At 36.5% G+C, this 20,231-nt stretch overlaps 1 protein-coding gene across 2 annotated transcripts in view; it reads right to left on the reverse strand.

Annotated features, from left to right (window-relative positions):
- The window catches only part of mew (multiple edematous wings), a 112,481-nt gene that overhangs the window by 14,180 nt on the left and 78,070 nt on the right, over nucleotides 1–20,231 (reverse strand). The window contains exons 2-10 of one of the 2 annotated variants that reach the window (XM_034976197.2): nucleotides 8,885–9,012; nucleotides 7,763–7,786; nucleotides 5,613–5,730; nucleotides 4,665–4,778; nucleotides 4,246–4,457; nucleotides 3,577–3,802; nucleotides 2,897–3,293; nucleotides 2,414–2,794; nucleotides 1,357–1,552 (exon numbers count right to left, since the gene is read on the reverse strand). In XM_034976197.2, the coding sequence (XP_034832088.1) occupies nucleotides 1,357–1,552; nucleotides 2,414–2,794; nucleotides 2,897–3,293; nucleotides 3,577–3,802; nucleotides 4,246–4,457; nucleotides 4,665–4,778; nucleotides 5,613–5,730; nucleotides 7,763–7,786; nucleotides 8,885–9,012 (1,796 nt within the window). The remainder of the gene's footprint in view (nucleotides 1–1,356; nucleotides 1,553–2,413; nucleotides 2,795–2,896; nucleotides 3,294–3,576; nucleotides 3,803–4,245; nucleotides 4,458–4,664; nucleotides 4,779–5,612; nucleotides 5,731–7,762; nucleotides 7,787–8,884; nucleotides 9,013–20,231) is intronic. The other variant, XM_034976198.2, reaches the window with a different exon arrangement.

The raw sequence follows: 20,231 nt of genomic DNA on the forward strand, positions 1-20,231 counted from the left end.
ACTGAAACACCTACTGCTTCATTTTTAACTAAATGCTAATTACCGATTTTCGTGGATTTAACTTGGAAAATTACGATCTGTCATACAAACTTACATCCCCTATTTAAGCCTTTTAGGGGTTTTTAAACAAACACCCCCCTCCCCCTTACAGCCCGTTCCCACGGCCCGGATTTAAATCGGATGTTCCAGTGGCAGAAAATTTTGACACAAAATCGGTTTCCGACAAGCGCGAATAGTTCATATAAAATGTTCTGACACTGAACATCCGATAAAAATCCGAGCCCGACAGATGACAAGTGGGAACAGTATTGGTGGAATAAATCAGTCAGTAAGGACAAGTATTTTTATAAGACGTATGACGGTATTTAAACCCAACAATAATGTGAAATAGATCTAAGTATGTAGTATGGAATGGAATATGGATTTTTTCACACAAAATGTGTGAATTCCAAAAATTTTTACATCAGAAGCGGGATAACTTAACCGTCCTCGGTAAAGCACCTGTAATGACGATGTATAACGATTATATGTTCCATTAAAACATAAAAGATAACACGATGGAACTGAAAGCAGCGCCACCTTTTGAGAGCTTTTACAAAATAATAGTATAAACTATATAATTTTTTTCTAAACTGAATAATTTGCGCGAGAGACACTTCCAAAGTGATAAAATGTGTCCCCCCCTGTAACTTCTAAAATAAGAAAATGATAAAACTATTAAAAAAAAATACGATGTTACGAGTTACCATGCAAACTTCCATCGAAAATTGGTTTGAACGAGATCTAAGTAAGTAGTTTTTGATTTATCGTGCAAAATGTCCATAAAATACGATTGTAGTACGGAACCCTCAGTGCGCGATTCTGATTCGCACTTGGCCGGTTTTATATATAGAGAAGATTATCTAATTTAATTTAATTAGATTTAGATTTAAATATCATGTTATTGTGAAAAATAGTGTAACTAGTGGCTAGACGCCATTATAATCATATTGTAAATGCGAAAATAGCTTTCTGTTTAAAAAAGTTAACACTTTTCTCAGCTCAACCGCTGAATCGATCTTGACAAACGGCACTTGTTGTTTTTAAAATCGGATTGACGCTATGAATAACAATATTATTATTCGTAGGATCAACGTGAATTTATGCATGGATATGGATTTTGCGTGGACCTGGAAAGTGCCAATCAAACCAAGAAAAAAACGGGCCGAATTGAGAACCACCTCCTTTTTGGAAATCGGCTAAAAATCAAAGAGAGAGATCAAAGATCTTTTAAAAATCTAAATTCACGGGGACGAAGTCGCGACCATTAGCTAAAAATATAATTATAATAAAGAAAATATTTACAAAAATAGTTACTTTTTTCTAGCTGCAATACTGGATTAACAATCAAATCGCTGACACAGACACCGTCGACACCGCAATCGTTCAAGAAGTTGGCGCTGAACGCCGTCCGAGCAGTGGCATTCAGCACTGGGTAGTCGTCTATCCTGGGCAAGTCGCCTGTTGTGGAGTACCGTGGCTGAACTTGCACTATTTTGTACGTCACTTGGAACTGTAAAAATATTAAAATTAGACTTTAAATCTTATTTCACACTACGAGATATAAATTATATTATTAGTCCGGTCAATATTGGTGTTCCTAACATTCGTACCAATTTTTAGAGTAAATTTATATCACGTAGTTTTTTATACGCTTATATATATTTTTTTAATTCAGAAACAAGTTAGCCCTTGACTGCAATCTCACCTGGTGGTAAGTGATGATGCAGTCTAAGATGATAGCGGGCTAACCTGGAAGGGCAGTTTTTATTAAACCCATACCCCTTTGGTTTCTACACGCCATCGTACCGGAACGCTAAATCGCTTGCCACGGCCGAAGCCTCCCACCAGACCAGAACAGAAATTTAGAAATTATAAAATTCCAAACCCCTGCCAGGAATCGAACCCGGGACCTCCCACTATTAAGACCACAGCGCTCACCACTGCGCCAGGGAGGTCGTCGAATATGATTATGGGTTCACTTATGTTTTGTTTCATAGGTATATCTTAAACTATTGACGACCGCGTCATTGGTTTTTTTATGGATGTTGTTTATTGCAATTTTTTTTCGCACCATATGGACGTCTATTTGTGTCCTTTCCCCTGTGTACCCTTTCTATAACTTCTAATAATATTACATCTACCTATAGCCCGCGACAGATCGAGATGGCAATCGGGGTAAGAGGGGATGCTCCGCACGTCATCCGCGCTCCGCCGCCCACAACGGGTTAGTGCGGGGGCTGTTGCAGGTGTGCGGGGCGTTCCCTCCCCGATTGCCATTTTGACCTGTCGTATTGTAGGTAGGTACTTGGTCACACAATCGATAGATAGTCTTAGTTAAGTACTTAGTACATTATCTTAAATAAGTACTTACTTTAATAGGCGTCTGTATATCTCGGGTATTATTCTTCAAATAAACAGTGTGTTCTCTACAATCTTCAACATTTTTGCGAATATGAATTCTTTTATTAACAATATTAGATTTTTCCGAATCAAAGAAAACTCTAGAGTATTTCCTTCCACCGGGAAATGTTTCTGCTTCTATAACGTAATTAATTTCATGACTGTTGGTTTGAGTCGATGCAACAACAGATTCGATAATACAACATGCTTGGAAATGAAAGCAAGTGTACGTCGAAGAAGGATCGGTTTGACATCCTTGTTTCGTTGGATCTATGTTAATATTGCCATCAGTTAGACGAATCGATGTTTTAATGTCGATTATTGGTTTCGTTCGAATAAGTGCGACGCTACTCTGTAAAAAATTAACATTATTAGTTATTTCATACATAGATAAATAGCCCTCAACCTGAGAATACTGAATAATTTTGCAGAGATGTTTTGTCTAAAAACTTACATTTTCATAAGCACCGACTAGTAAATCTGGATATCCATTAGCATCGAGGTCCATACCACCGGAAAGAGAATAGCCAAATGTCTTGATAACTCTTGGTAAAGACTCTGCTTTTATAATTTGATCTGGTTTTGTTTTAAGACCATTCTTCCTATCACCCATATGGATATACACTACACCATTGTCTTCGTAAGGACTTCCGATTGCCACATCTTCACAACCATCTTTGTTTAAATCGCCCGTATTTGCAATCGCAATTCCAAATTGTGATTCAGGCTTGCCAGTCAATCTTATACTGTAAGCTTGAGGTAAATTGTGGTTTTTGTTAAGGTATAAATAAACAGCACCTCCAACATCTTTGGAGAAGTAAAATGGTGCACCAACTAAAAGATCTGGTAACCTAAGAAGAAAAAAATTAATAAGCAAACTGATGTAATTTTACAGACATAGGTAGGTACATGTCGTATAGAATTATATAATAATCGCCAAAAATAGAGCTTTAACGTACTCCGTGTTGTTAATACAAGGCTAGAATCCCCTACTGTGTTCTCTCAAAATGAGTGCGTATATTCAAGGGGCGGATAACCAAATTTCTTAAAAGCCGGCAATGCATTGGAAATTTCTCTGGTAGGTACGGATATTCATGGGCAGCGATAATCAATCAGAAAAAAAACTATTCGTACCCATCGCCATTGACGTCAGCTGCAGCAACTTCGTATCCAAAACTAGATCCGAATTGTTCACCAACGAGAACAAGGGTGAAATTGAGGATGTCCACGTCAGTTCGGGTCCAGTCGTCGATAACGCGTTTGCTGAATAACACAACTTGTCCTGTCCCGTGCGCTCGTGGTGCTCCTGCAGCGTAAGAGGGTTTGGGTCCAAAAAAACTTGCACCCGATACTGACATACCTATAAAAATACAATTACCTAATTGAGTATGAAGAAAAGCGAAACAATAAAAAAATCGATGTAAAAAAGGAAAGAAGATAAAATTCATAACCGTGCTTTGCTGGTTGGGCTTTCCAATAAGAACCTGAAGTTAAAAAGGCGGTCAAGAGCGAGTTGGACTCGCACGACACGAAGGGTTCCGTACCATCATACTAGATTATATATGTACTTTATAAATTAAAAAAATATATTATTTGTTGTACTTAATAGAAATACAGTAGGTACAAACTCTTCTGTGAAAATTAAAACTCTTTACCTATTATGGTTCATGAGATACAGCCACTCACAGAGAGACAGACGGACGGACGGCCAGCTGAATAGACTTAGTAATAGGGTAACGTTGGTACCCTTCGGATCCGGAACCCTAAAAAATTCTAATTGAAGTAAAGAAATAATAATCTTACCTAGATAACTATATTTTTCAACCGGACTAGCACCGTCTTCAACTGGCGCCATATAAACAACGTGGTCTCGCTCTAAAAGATCATCTTTCGTGTCCTGGGTAAATATAGTTCCTCTCCAAGTATACGGTCCAGGGCTTCCAAGAACTAACGTGTCATCTTCTAGGAGTGAACTACTTGTACCAACTTGACAGAATCCAAATTCTTCGTGTTCTCTGAAAACATAATATTTTATTTTAACAGATCAAATCAGCATTCCTTTTAAATACTATAAACGTGCAAGTGCGTGGTCGCCAATTCACAACTATATACAAATTCAACAAATTGTGCAGGGCATCCCCCTGCCTCTTACCCCGCTTGCTATCTCAACCTGTCGCCGACTATAGCAATTAAAAGGCAGTGGGATATAAAATAATTAATACCTTTGCACAGAACGACCTCGGCATGGCTCCCACACGTCGACCAACTCGAGGTCGTTACCTAGCGTGTAGCAGAGTCCTTGGCCAAACTGCGACTCTCCAGATTTGCGGATATATCTGTAAAGTTAAATTCCATTGTAATTTTTCTTCTTCTTCTTTATCGTTACGGTCTTGACTTCAGTGATGTGGCACGCTCAATAATGCGTCTCCATTCCTCTCCTCCTTCCTTCTCTGATGGCTGCCTTCCTTATACGCACATATGTTAAGGTACGCTCATCGAAGCGATTACTAGGTCTATCCATCTCATGGGTGATCTACCACGCAATCTGGTGCCATCTACTCTTCCTTGAACTACTAAATTTTCAATGGAGACATCGTCGCGTCTAGATAATATAATATGTGACCAAAGAAAGGGAGAATGCTAGTTCGTACGGTAGAGGATCGGTCCATTATTACTTTCATCGATCGTCATTTATTAAAGCTGCATTCATTTCTCCTTGAATAATTCACTGTTAGAATTTAAAATAAGCCAACTTGTATCACATTATATCATTGATAGGTTGGTATATCGATGCATAATATGAATAAAAATCGTAATTTAGTTTAATTACATATACTTGAGCGGTGATAACGTAGTGGTTAAGATGTCGGCATCTTATTCGGGGGTCCAGGGTTATAAAAGATAACCGCGTTGTTAGCAATTAAAAATCATTTGCTTTAGTCATGAACGAAAACATCGTAAGAAACCTGTATGCCTCAAAGTTTTCCATAATGTTCTCAAAGGTATATGAAATTTGCGAATCCGCACTTGGCCAGATCGCCGGTGGACTACAGCCAAAATCTTTCTCATTCTGAGAGGAGACCCGTGCTCAGTAGTGAGCCGGCAATGGGATGAAAATGATGATGACATTTATAATCAATATACTTATTAAATTAAAAATATATCAGTACCTGTGAGCACATACAACGGCTTTCTTTCCAACGCCCTGACTTCGAACTGAAACGCCTAGCCACTGACCGTCCTTGATCTCGTCAGAATGAGGCCCAGTCAGATGGGAGGAATCAAGACCTAAACACAATCAGTTCTCTTCATTATAATTATCATGATTAAAGTAAGTATACGCAAATAAACAAGCTGCAAAACATATGTCAGCAAAATTTGCTGGAGCCAGTTCATTCAACAAAATATCCTTTTAATGTATTAGTAGTTTTTTTTCAGAAGTAGCATACTTCTTAGCAAACAATTTTCATAAGCACAAAACAACAAAATTAGACACAAATAAAAAATCGATTAAAATGTAAGTCATCGAGTTAAAAACCCCAAAACATTGATCTCTTACAAGTATGCTTCAGTAGTTTAAACGCACATTTATACTTTAACTCAAATTAATGCAAAACAAAACCAACAAGCAGTTCGATATATTCAAAATTAGTGTTGCTTTTGTTTTTTAATGTACTTAATATAGGAATGATAAGAAACCCAAGATCAAACCAAGTTGTGGATCGTTGGCAAATGCAAAGCATTGCAACCAGGCGTGTATGATGCAAGATAAGAATATCTTATTACCATGAGGCAAATTATAGAAAACCTTGCAATAAATAAAACAGAAATCGTGTTTCAAGACGCATACACATCATGTGAAAGTCTTATTATAATAGCTCTCATCGTCGAACAAAAGTAAAACATGCTTAATCGCCGGGGTTTTGTAATAAAAGCGAATACTATTTGCAACGTTATAGTTATTCACAGACAGACTATTAAAAATAAAATCAATCTTTTTAAGTCCTTTACATAAAATTTCAAACGGGTATTCGCCTTATTTATAAGTCCCGAAAATTGCTAATGCCCGTGGCCGCCATTTTTGTGACGTCAGCACTAGACTGAAGTTTCGAGCTGATGGTATATTTTTATTTCGGCTGACGTTAAAATATTGTCATCGATTCGATGTTAATGAGACATGGTTCCAGCGCAATAGCAATTTGCGGAACCTACACCAGAAATTACTGATGATAATATTATATTAAAAGTACTAGAAAGCTAAAGTTATTTTATAATGTGACGTTTTTCTTCTGTGACCTGTAATGAATTTGTGAGGAAGGTACGGCGTGTAAAATATCATCATTGCTTTGTGTGGTCTCAGGTTAATGGTCTTAATCGAATACTACTTTGTTAATTTTGAGCTGATAAAATTAATGGCCGATCGGTTAATTCACCAGAAGACACCAATTAATATGTTTAATTTGATAGGCTAACTGTTACTTAATGTACCTACTGATGTTATTCGGCCCAGCGTTATAGTTTACTAAGTATTATTATTTACTATGTACTTATTACAGTTGTTAGACGAGATGATGTCGAAACACCAGACATATAGTGGTATTCTGTTTTCAAATAGTTTCTATACTAACAAAATATACAGTTAAATGATTAATAATTTTGACCAGTCACCTTAATATGGGTTAAAATTTCTTGAACTGTTACATACCTATTGTATTAGGACCCTGAAAATTGTCGTAAGCAACGTAATAATTTTTAAAGTTTAGACGTGAGTTATGTCATGTTTTATAATGGTGAAGAAAAAAAGCTCTTCTATGTACAGATGCTTAAATAATAGTAGATAATTCAACGAAATTATAGGTGTACAATCAAAATTACGTAATCACTACTCATAAAGCCAATTTATGGACAATTTTCGCAGTTTCGTGAACAATAAATATAATGATTATAATATAATATTAAATTCTATCATATAAAGTGCTGGCAAGCTGTGAGTGGGTGCTTTTGCAAGCAGTTAGTGCTGATTCATGTAATTAGATTTGGAATTTATTTTCATTAATGTACGAAACATTATTTTTGTCATATTTGAAATATTAGCTTGATAAGTACTCGAGGAAAATAAATTCCAACTTAGAAATTATGGTTTGTATAAATTATGTCCGATTCATTCAGTTAGAACATGCTATATATTTCTTCAGGGCATAGCTGGAACTTAGTAGAGTCGGCAATTAGTATCAAAGTAAAATACAGCGATTAGTGATTATTATTAGTCAAGGAGCGAATGATTAAATGTAAAAGGAGGTTGAGACCACAGCTCACTTACTCGTGTTTATCTTGCCGTACTTCGCTGTTTGGGGCACCACCGACAAAAGACAACATATCATTAAAACTTATAATGACATTAAAATCGTTCCAGCATTTCCTTGCTAAGTTGCTACACTTAATACTATAGGTGTATTGTTTTGTGTTTTCAGCTACTAAATGTACATATATTGTGTAACTTATAATAAGCTCTAAGAGCGGCCATACACAGGCAACTTGAAATAGTTAAGGCCAACACCTTCAAGCTGCGAATGCGTAGCAAACTACATTATTTCGTACGAGACTGCTTGAGCAGTTCACGACGACTGCTCGAGAGGTCGTGTACGTTGTGGAACCTGCCGTCCTATATCTAAAATGCCGTTGACTGTAAAAATATTTAAAGAGTTATCGCTAGAAAAATTGGGGATTCTGAAAAAGTTTGCTACATAGTAGGTAGGACCAAACTATATAAACTAAATAAAAACCTTGATCCCACGTAGCATTCCTTTTAGAGACTTAGTTTTGGAAGATTCCTACGTTTTTTGGTGATAGCTCAAAAACTATTTTTTTAACGGCTTTTTAGATTTAGGACGGGAGAACGGTCAAGTTGATCGGGTACGGCTATTTTAATACAAACATGTATAATTAGTGTTCTAAAAGTGTCTTTGATTACTACTTCATCTAAAGTTTAAGATATTTATCACTAATTTATATCTACATGTGAATTAAATGATTAGTAAAATATAGCAGCGCGTGTTTTTATCTTTATTATAAAAGGTATGAACTTACATACTAGGTAGGAACTTAAATAGGATGTAAATTCGAAAAAAAATGATCAAAACTACAGTTAACAAATTAAGTATATCTAACTCAACTTTTTTGTAATTAAACTCTAGTTTTCAATTCGTATAGAGGTAATTAATGTTGGTTTTTTATTTTCTTGCAACTAATTTAAATACTTAATGAATTTTAAATTACGTAACTAATAGGTATGTATTATACGATAACTCTCAATATACTGCGAAATCCAATGAAATATTTATTCAAAAGAACCTAACTGAATGTGTCTTTATTAAGGGCTTACTTACGAAGGACCTCTATAGGTCCTTCATAAGAACTTATCTATGATAAGTAGTTTTCTTACTTCTTTTTCCATCTGTGACGATTTGCTCGCAGTCTTCTGGGGAAGGGCTGACTCGGCATTTCCACAGCGCCCCGGACTTCGTTGTATTTGGTTGTAAGTTTTGACCAAGAGGAGCCCCTACAAGCAGCCTGTAAAGAAAGATACATTGTGCTTAATACATAAATTAAAAATTCATATACATGGGTAAATCACCCCCGACAGATGAAGGTTACCATAATATTGCATTGTGAATCGAGTTCATAAGACAAGTGCAAGTACCTAATAAATAAATATCAATAATTATTATTATTGATTTTGATATACAAGCTGAGAAAACAGACAAATTATCTTCCAACGGTTGAACAGAGTTTCATGAAACATACTAATAACCATCTTGATCCTAATAACCATCTTGATTGAACTGCACGCTTTCGAATAAAGGAAACCGCATTCAAATCAGTTCTTCCGTTTGAGAGCAACGATGCTAGAAACAGATTCAAAAGAATACTTAAGACAGCATTATCGTTGAAAGCTGTCCTAGTCGGCTTGATTTCTATCGACATCTTGAACAATTTATTGTCATATTTTAACAAATTAACAGAAAATAATATTTAACTAAGTATAAAGCTTCCTCTTGAAAATCGCATTAAAATGGTTATTTTATTCTAGCAAAGTAATAAGTATGATTATTTTGTTACGCTCGCGGGTGCATCATTATGTGATTATTGTGATCATAAAGCCGTGGTACACGCCGGGATCAGGGGCCCTGCTCTGTACAAAATTATAATGTAGCCCATAATTATTTACAAACAGATCGTCGATAATAATAATCATCATAGATAGTGGATACCCGTAATATTCTAGAAGCGCATTTGTTCCTTAATTGAAATTATCTTTTAATTGCTTAGTATACGGGCCCATTCTATGTTTAGAAGTCAGTTACCTAATATTGATGTATAGTTTCATATTTATTTAAAGAAATAAGTAGGTATTTTCTTTTTATAAATTACTAGCTTATGGCCACTTCGTACGCGTGGACTACACATATTTTAACCGCCTATTTTACCCCTTAGGGCCCCTATTTTCAAATATCCTTTCTCAGCCTATGTTTACATCATAATAGCTATCTGTATGACAAATTTCAGTCCGATCCGTCCTGTAGTTTTAGCTGTGCGTTGATAGATCAGTCAGTCGGTCACCTTTTCTTTTTATATATTTAAGACCAGATGATGTGATGATGGATTTTGATTTATAAGAATCCGGAGGGAACTCTTTGATTTTCCAGGATAAAAGTATTCTATATCCCGAATATAAACTATCTCTGTACCTACTGTAATTTAATAATGCCAAAAATTGCGTGCATGTGTGATCATTATGATGATAGATTTGAATAGATTGTGTAGGTACCTAAAACATAGTTTCACAAGGAACCGTTATAATTTTATCATGTCTATCTGTCCATTTGTTTAGAATAACAAAATAAATTATTGCTTGTAAAAAGACTGCCCTTTATTCACAATGATTTATTACTGAAGAATGATCCAATACGCTTTACTCATTTCTCAATTTCCGCTCTCTGCTCAAAGATGAAACGAATAAATTTTACTAGGTATACGACGGTAGACGATTAAACTAATTTGGGATAACTTACAATGCTTTTAGTGTTTGATCTAACTATTCGCTGTTATCTGAATATATAAAAAAGGTTCCTTTATAATGCAGACAAGAAATAAGGCTGGATTTTTCGAAATTATCATGGAAATAAGGAATAATAAAAGGGGATTTATATTTGCACGAAGCAAAATCGCAGATGGCGCGTACAAGAAATACTTCATACTTCATATTCATAGTTTCGTCAGTTTCGTTTCAGAAACTATCATTTAATAAAAGTCTAGCTGAACAATGATCATTTGATGGCGAATCGATTAAGCGGCACGCGTTCGATTATTCGATATCAAATTACCCATCCCGTATTCCATTTAATATTGGTTACGGAGAGCAGGCCCTATGATTGTATAACTCTATGCATTCAGATTTACATAATTTACTCACTATGTCAGCATTCTACTAACGATAGGTACCTACCACTTAAAATTACCTACTTACATTAGATAAATTATTATTATTATTAGATATTGTCTTTGCGGTTTGCCTATCATGACACAGGAGCTATTCTTTATTTCGGAAGGTTGCATGCGGAAGGATCTATGAGCCAACCACATTATTATTCCAAGAAACCTCTACCACCAGTGGAAAGGGTCAAGACTCTCAGCAATAGAGAATACGACGTACGCAGTTAGAAGACTTTAGTTAGAAGAAATAGGTATATGCATAGGTAGGCACTAGGCATACCTAGTAGGATATTTATAGGAACAAGCTTTACGAACCTACCTACCTTACACTATTTATTGCACTCGCAGTAGAAAATACCCTACTAAGACTACGTTCTAGTTCTGAAGAAATATTTGTTTGCAACAATATTACTACTAGATTTTCACAGCCATAAAATGATTACGAAATTTCACAAATCACGTCATCATCTTTACTATCGTGTCGTACTGACAACATAATCGTTAAATGTAAAATTCCTTTTGATCTTCCTAAAAAATAATGTCAATTTGATCGAAACAGTGAATCGAAAAGAAATTCAATACTAATAGACATTAACTCCTCATTTCATATCCCAGACACGACTATGTTCCAATTCAGAGAGCGCACATCTTTTATTGTGTATTTCTGATTTATCATTATCATGCAGCCATTGTTCGTGATCTCTGAGTTCTGTACGATTCAGTAGGTACTGTGTTAGACACCCACATGTGAAGGTCGTCGAACTTTCTTTGAAGGGATACGAAAAACATGGAGATACAATTAAGCCTTCATTGTTTTGCTTGGTTACTTGCGAGTTGCGACATTTGTTTTATCTAAACATTTTCTGTTAAAAGCTTTTCACAAAACGGAGTGACCTAAAGTGTTAAACAAATTGTCTGATTACATTATTAAAAAGACTTTTATAGTAAGGGTGTGTTAAAAACCGGCCAAGTTCGAGTCAGACTCGCGCACCAAGGGTTCTGTACTACAGTCGTATTTTTTCGACATTTTGATAAATCAAAAACTATTATCCGGAACAATAAATATAAATCGGTTTTAGAATGTATAAGTAAAGCCCTTTCATAATATGATACCCCATTTGGTATAGTAATCTTACTTTGAAAGTTGAAAATACCAATTCATGAAACTGCATTTTCAAAACTTCACGGTTTTCGGATTTTTCCCTTTACTTGTGCTATAAGACCTACCTACCTGCCAAACATAATTCTAGCTCAACGGGAAGTACCCTAGAGGTTTTCTTGACAGACACGACAGACAGACAGACAGACGGACAGATAGATAGATAGACAGATACACAATGAAGTGATCGTATACGAGTTCCTTTTTTCCCTTTGAGGTACGGAACCCTAAAAAGCAAGTCTCATGCATTGCGTGACTGATACAAGAGACAGACACACGCAACTAAAGCAAATGACTAGACAAGAATAACGAGGCAAGATCCTGACTTGATTGTAGAATTCTGTGTATTTCGCAGCATCGGGAAGTAGTGTCGAAAAAATAAAAAATATATTGAGTACGGTATTTAGGTAAAACCTTACTCAAATTTACTATACAACTTTGCGTTTTACACGTATTTATGTAATATACAAGTGTAAAGTGTACATATATAAGTGTAAAATGTACATAGCTTTAGCTACCAACTACATATTTTAAAACGACTTTCGGTTACGAGCAAATAACTTAATCAGTCTCTCTTAAACTGAAAAGTCTCATTCAATTTATTTTACTAACTAAACTAAAATGTCTTTACATATTACACCGTTTAGAACTCTTACGAGAAGAAATGGAAGACTCTCAGGCATGTAGGTTTCCTCACGATGTTTTCGTTCACCGTTATTAGGAAAGTGATGTTCCTACCTACTTATCTGCTTAAACGCGTATATCTCTGAAAAGTTGATTTGCGTACCCGGATCGAATCCCGAACCATCCGAGTAGGAGGCCGACGTCTTAACCACTAGGTGATCCGAATGCATAACCTAATTATATTTCACTTGCACTTATCAAATGCGTTTTAAACTATAAGCAGATAGGTAGGTATATCTAATAATAACTAGAGATTCGCTTGTGGGTGTTTATATATTTTAAAACTGCAAAAGGCAACCGTTCATTCTCTCAACTAATTTATTTTACAAAGGGTTTGTTATAGAGAAACGCAGCGCCCACATGATGTGAATCGATCTTGCCCTCATTGGGTTCACGAAGTGCGCCTACGCTCAAACATTTAACGGCGCACGAAAACTCATAGAATTCATTAAATTAATGTAGCGTTAATATGCCAACACTTGGTGTTAGTATACCAATAAGAAAATATATGAATTTATTAGCTGTGGAGAAATAGAGTGAATCGGCAGTTTAGAAAATCAATGAATACTAACGAAACATTTATAACTTAACTCTAAAAGTTTCAATGTTGTCTAGTTACGTAGTTATTTAGCTGTGTTACTTATTACGGAAGGTCCTGGGTTTTTTTCCACACTTAGACGTTGCCGCAGCCGTAGTAGTTGAATGTTATATACCTACCTACACTTAAAGTTAAGGTTTTTTCGATTACAAGTTAGCCCTTGACTAACAAGTCAATTTGCAAGTTTGTCGATTTGTGCTTTAATCACGCTGCAAAGCGGCGTGTTGACGTGATTTTAGCATGGATATAGGTAAAAACATAGATGTTAATTTTTAAATCTAAATCCATGCGGACGAAGTCGTGGGCGTCCTGTAGTAAACAATGAAAACACAGATAGGTGCATATAATATACTTAAGTATTGTTTACAAAGTCGATAGAAACTCGATCATACCATTAAACAGTAGAATCAAGCAAACATCTACTAAAGGCCGCTCCTATTTGTACTGTTATCCTTGGAAGAGCCTCGCCCTACAAAAGCGATAAATTTCCATCACCGCACCATCAATCCCTGACATTGGTTGATAGCAGTGCCATATTGCACTGCCGTTTAGATAAGTTTTACAATAAAAACGCATTCCAATTGTGGGTGGTGATATATCAGCTTGGAGCAACCGTTGAGTCAGTATAAGGAATTATCTAAAAACTAGTTCAACCGTGTAAGCTTGTGAAAGAACATAGGAAAATAGATATATCAAATAACAATTTATAATAACAAAAGATTCTTACATAAATCCATCAACCAATTTATCTAAATCTAGAAGAAATATTACGTGTTATTTTTAATTAATTATTTAATTAAGACGTGATATTTCATCATGATACTATAGGTAGGTTCCACCTAGTAGAAAAATCCGTGTCCATATCTATCTTAATAAATTTCATTGAAATCGACATATTCCGTTAAAATGACTGACAGCACAGATATGGAGTACGCTGGATACGTTGTGACATACAAAAACAGACAATGAGTGTTACTTTTTGTGCCGATTCAAAGCACTCCACAGAGTGTACTTACCTACCGGGAATTAAAATTGTCACTTTGTCCAATCTGAAATTATGTTGACAGATGTCTCATCAGTAAGATTTAGTTCCGAGTACGCTCTCATGACGCTCACTGCTGCTATCAGCGCCAAGATGACAATAATCATGTTGCTTCAAAAATAGATCGGCAATAACAAGTCCAGTGTGCTTGTATTAGTAGTGGTCAGTGACTGACAGTCATTGCTTAATTGAATGCTTCAGATTTGAAGCATTCAATTAACGTCCTCTTAAACTTATCTAAATCAACGCTTCACGACGACTTCATAAAGTAGAAATGGTAGCCAATAAAAAAGTAATCTATTGGAAAGACTATTAGATTAGGGCAATTGAAGAGATCAAAGCAGCCATGGCGGTCCGAATGAATAGAATACGATTGTGATTGCGAGGATGCCTGCACGCACGGGCGGCGTCGACGTGCGTATAGTCCGCGACAGGTCGAGATGGCAATCGGGGAGGGAACGTCCCGCACACCCACACATCCCCCGCGCTAACTCGGTTCAGGCGAGCGCGGCCGACGACGTGCGGGTGTGCAGGTGTCCCTCCGCCTCATATCCCGATTTCCATCTCGACCTGTTGCGTACTATAAGTACACTCTACGTGCCGACTGCCGAAAGCACCCACAAAGTAGCTTTGTATGAATAGGATTTGGGCTTTTTATTACTTACATTCAAATCTACGCAATAAAATGTTCTCTGATAAAACGTAGTGGTACAGCGGTAACTCTAGAATTGAGACGAATGTTATATCACTAAAACTTTGTCTATTGAAACAAAATTGCGTGATTTTTTGAAATACAAGTAATAGGTAGCCTTTTTTCCTACAACGTAAGTTTTGTGTAGAAAAAAAAAACCGAACTTTACTTCTTTGGGACAGGGGACTACATTAAAATTAGATTTAATAAGATCCTGAAAATGCGTATAATAATATTATCTGCAAGATTGCAAGATTTGGTCGCATCGGGTGCATCGAAAATTTTAGATACCGTCACACGTAAGTATATTTATAGTGACATCACTTCAATTTTCAGTACCTACTGGAAAATGAAACATAATCCTCGGGCAGGTCTTGCGCTTCCTGTGAGGTTTGGCGCTTGGGAATGATATTTTATTTATTTTTCGAATATACTGAATATACCTACCACCTACCTATTTGGGTGGCTATAAACATCAGCTGCTATTTAAAACTGTCATGTAGGTAATTGTTATTTTTGCTCCAATAGTCCTACCTTGTACTTATGATTACTGAAACAATATTTACACATCATAGGTACAATACTGTACGTTTATTTCAATATTGTGTTAGGTACTTGAGTGGTAGGGACGTCGTCGGTGGTCCACCGCAAACACTTTTCGTTCATTAACCAGGGCTTTATTACCCTGCGCCCACATTTGGAAAGCCCTGATGGTTGCATCGGTATGCCTCGAGCGAATTAGGTTTTGAAATGCCATCACAAACGTTAAGTGGTTTGTATCCAACTTAGGCTGAAAACTGCAGCGCATACTATGCGCGTCAAGTTAATGCAAATTCATGAAGCTCGTACGACAGCTTAATTTTGGAGGCAGCCTGACTTTTTCTTGTGGTTTAATGCTCATGTTCTCTAAACTAAATAAAACAAAGTCGTACTATGTACTATGTAGTAACGTTGTGTACCCATATATTGTCCGTTCACTATAACTTGACGCCTAACTTTTCAAGTCCACCAAGGCACCAAGTCTTGGCATCAAGTTATAGCGAACTAACAATAATATACCTAAGTGTTAGTCTAATGAGGCTTACACCATCATTTTGTTATTTAGAATACAATATTTTTAGTTCATCGCGATATTCCGTAGAGTTCCAAAATATTTTTCTCCAATAATTCGTATATGGACTATGCACAATGGACAGGTCCAACAAACTCATGCATCTCTACGTCAACTTAAGTTGAGGTCGTAGCCTCACAGGAGGCGCCCTTAGAAAGATGTTGCCTCCGATGTCTTCGAGTCCTAAGGTTCAACATCTAGCAGAGCTTTTGCACTCGCCATATTCTGGTAACGCTGTAGTGGGCCTACTCATAGTATTCACAATCCCGAAAATAAACAGGAATTGTGATCGAAAGTTCAGTTCGGTTCGTTTCAGTGACAACGTCGGTGGTCCAATATCATAAATACTTCTGACCAATTTTCGAAATTTTATTATCTCTTACCCACATATGGGATGCTCCAAGCACATATGGGTAACACATAACATGTAGCCTCGAGCGAATTTAAATTTTAAACTCAACAGTCAGAAACTCAATTACTATTAACATTACTAATGGCTTTGTCAGAAGATATATCGTAATTGTTTTGAACTTACAACCTTTGGCATCATCTGTATTCAATTATGTAGAACTTTGTAACAAACACGATTTAACAAACAAACAAGCATACTTTCGGATTTATAATACCTATTAATAAAAATATAATCAATTAGCTGATGCCTGCGACTTCGGCCACGTGGTTTTACTTTTTGAATTATTTGTTTTTCCGGGATAAAAAGTAACTTATGCTCGTCTGTGATACAAGCTACCAAATAGATGATACTCGTGACTTCATCCAGCAGGATTTAGTTTTTTTAAACCCCCTTGTAAGCTCATTGATTATCTGAGACAAAAAGTAGCATAGGTATATCTGCCCCTTGGATGCAAGCTCGTCTATACGAAATTTCATCAAAATCGGTTAAGCGGGTGGATGGACCGTAAAAAGCTAGCAAATAGACAGACAGACACTCTTTCGCATTTAACTCATATTTTAGAATAAATTATTAGCATAGAATTTAAAGTGTAGATATAATCATTTAGGAAAATGAGGAAAAATTTTAAATATTTTACTCAGCTCGTAAAGGAATCTCAATTTACTAAGAGCACTACCGGACAGGCAAGTGCCGTGTGTGGTTCAAATTGTAGGGAAATATCAGCGCATGCAGATTCAATTTATGCCAGAATTCGAATATAATTTGTCGTAATGTTATTTAGATTTTCTGAAGGTTTAGTAACGCAGATGTCTCAATAGATCTAAGTATGATAATGAAAATGAAACATAATATAATTATATATGTATGGGCATTACAGATAGACTGATTATAATTTCGGCTGTTGGTGTATTTAGAAATCACTCCTAATAGGAGTTCATTGAAACCTCATAATTCAATATTTGACATTTATATCGCTTAACCTCACGATATGAATAGAAACTATGGTCCGGCAGATATTAAGTAGGTTGAAATCGATGTCGCGTTAAGCCTTTCTAATCATAAACATCGCTTTCCCCACTTTGACGACCCTTCGACCATGAAACATCTCAATTAACTCTGACCATAATTACAGCCACACGAGTCAAATCGTGACTGACGGGTAATTTTGTCACCGAACACTGTAGAACTTTGTCGTTTTAACTTAGCAGTGAAGACGTGAAGTGATATTTATGGGGCTTGACATTTATTGCAGTGTGTATGGAATTCTGTACTGCGACGACATTCTTTTCTTTATACATATAAATGGATAAACTGATTGACTGACATATCGCCCTATAGGTTAAACTGTCTTGTTTGAGAGTTGACACAGCGGTTTTCCTCAATAACTTACAACACCTACTAAGAACATTATTTTTCAATTTCACCGAGAGGAAAGCCTGGGCGATTCACCTAGTAAGTAGGTATCTATATGAAAATAAGGTGATTATAATAAAAATCACTAAGACTATCCCATATATTATACATATATCCCACTAAAGCATAGGTAGTAGGTAGTACTATCTAGTAGACATTTCAATTGTATACACGTCTACGCAATGGTATCTAAGATTTGAATAAAACTTTTTCATTTTCTGCTGAGCTGTTTGCAAAATCTTAGGCCAGGAATTTTAGTATAGAGAAAACTAACTAACTTTCTCCGTGTTTAATGTTTGACATTTACAAATTGAGCAATGTAAACAAGACGCCGGAGACTCCGTTTGCCGCCATCTTAACGGGTAACAAGTAACAACGAGGGAACAAGCGAGTCACGAGCGTCCCTATCTCGAACACCGCTAATGAGAGATCGCTGCAACCGATAATACTCTTGCACTTTACGGTTATATTACAAAGGCTTTTACAAATTTACAGACCAAAGCCACAGTTCACGATAATAGGTAAGTCTGCGGCCCTGGTGCGGGTGCGTTCTGCGGGGCGGCCAGTGAGCCTTGCCTTGCCTCGGCACCCGCTCTCGATTTAGGACGCGTCCGCGCGTCTTCCTTCCAATTTCTTGTAAATTTTAAGAGGTTGTTCACACGCTGACTGACTTCCCCGCAAGACGCACACATATTCCCACCAGGATTAGGGCACTTGTAACAAAACGTCGAGGCTTTGACGTCACTATCAGTCATCAAATGCTACCTAATTTAACGCTAGATAGCCAGTGAAACACCAATTTTTCTTTTATATCACGTCACCCATAGCCTAATATTTGACGTCGTCGATTCAGAATCAAACCGAGAATTCCCTCACTCTGCCAAAGCTTAGATAACACACTACATGTAACTTTGTCAAAATAAACGGAATGTAACATCACAATTACGAGTATAATGCTGATAAAAATACCGGGACAGTAGTAAAACATGTAGTGAAAGTAATATGCAAAGATTAACGATGGAGCAACTTCATTTTTTTAGTTTAACTTAATGTTTTAGATGTTCGCGACTAAGGAATGATAAGTATGTTATCTCACGCAAAACATCGGCATCTGAGTTAAAAATTCCTAATTTTTCTAGTCTGGCGGGGTCGTCGGTTACAGTCAATGTTGGCAATAATAATAGGTACTTTTGCTATGGGTGAATACAACTACAGTGTCTTAACGACGAACATCTCTTTTCGATAAAAAAAAAGTTATGGATTCTATTTTCTATCGCAACTTACAATACATAATTGTCGTTTAAACAAAAATGTCAAATACAATCAAAACAATAGGTTAAATTTTTCCCTAAATCGAAAACTCCGCCCCTGGTTGTCCCTGGGCCAAAGGTGCCCATCAAGCTGGCGCCATTGCCATGCTGAATTGCGATGAACAACCCTTGGACCAGGTAAGCCCCCAAAACGCAGATCGCAGCTCTATACTTGAGCTCGATGGCTTTATCATAAAGTAGATTAAGATTTATGTTAAACATAAAGATCCTTTCCTTTTTAGATCCTTTTATCCACACATATGCAAACTGTGGAATCTACTCCCTTCGGCGGTGAAAATGGGGTTATTCAAGGGGCGGACCAACAAATTTCTGAAAGGCCGGCAACGCATTGGTGGTTCCTCTGATACTGCAAATGTTTATGGGCGGCGGTAACGGGTAATCACTTAACATCCGGTGACCCGCCTGCTCTTATGATCGCCATTTTTATTAAAAATTTAAAAAAGTAGATACAAGAATACCCTCTACCGAGACCAATAATTAATCTATGCCCTCTACTAATATAAAGAGAAGTCTCTTTAACGATCGTATTCCTCGAAATTCGTCAAAGCGAGCTTACAGTGTCACCATATCGATTTGTTTCTTTTTTGACCCAAAAAGGGTTTAAAGGGTGTAAAAATATCTTCAGTATCAAAACATTGCGATTTACGACTGAGCTGTCTCGATGCATTAAAATGACATGTCAAGCGGTCCGGCGCAACGGCCATTTGTCTGATCGTGTCCCTTTCCATATTTGTACGATCGTCATGTTCATCTCAATTGAGTAATCAATACTTTCGCTTACAAGTTACATGCGTAAGTTTCTACTGGTATCTTGTTTGTCTTCATTCGAAGTAAAAACAAGCCTACAACGAAATA

Source organism: Maniola hyperantus, chromosome 15 (assembly GCF_902806685.2).
Source record: "Maniola hyperantus chromosome 15, iAphHyp1.2, whole genome shotgun sequence".
Classification (NCBI taxonomy): Eukaryota; Metazoa; Arthropoda; class Insecta; order Lepidoptera; family Nymphalidae; genus Maniola; species Maniola hyperantus.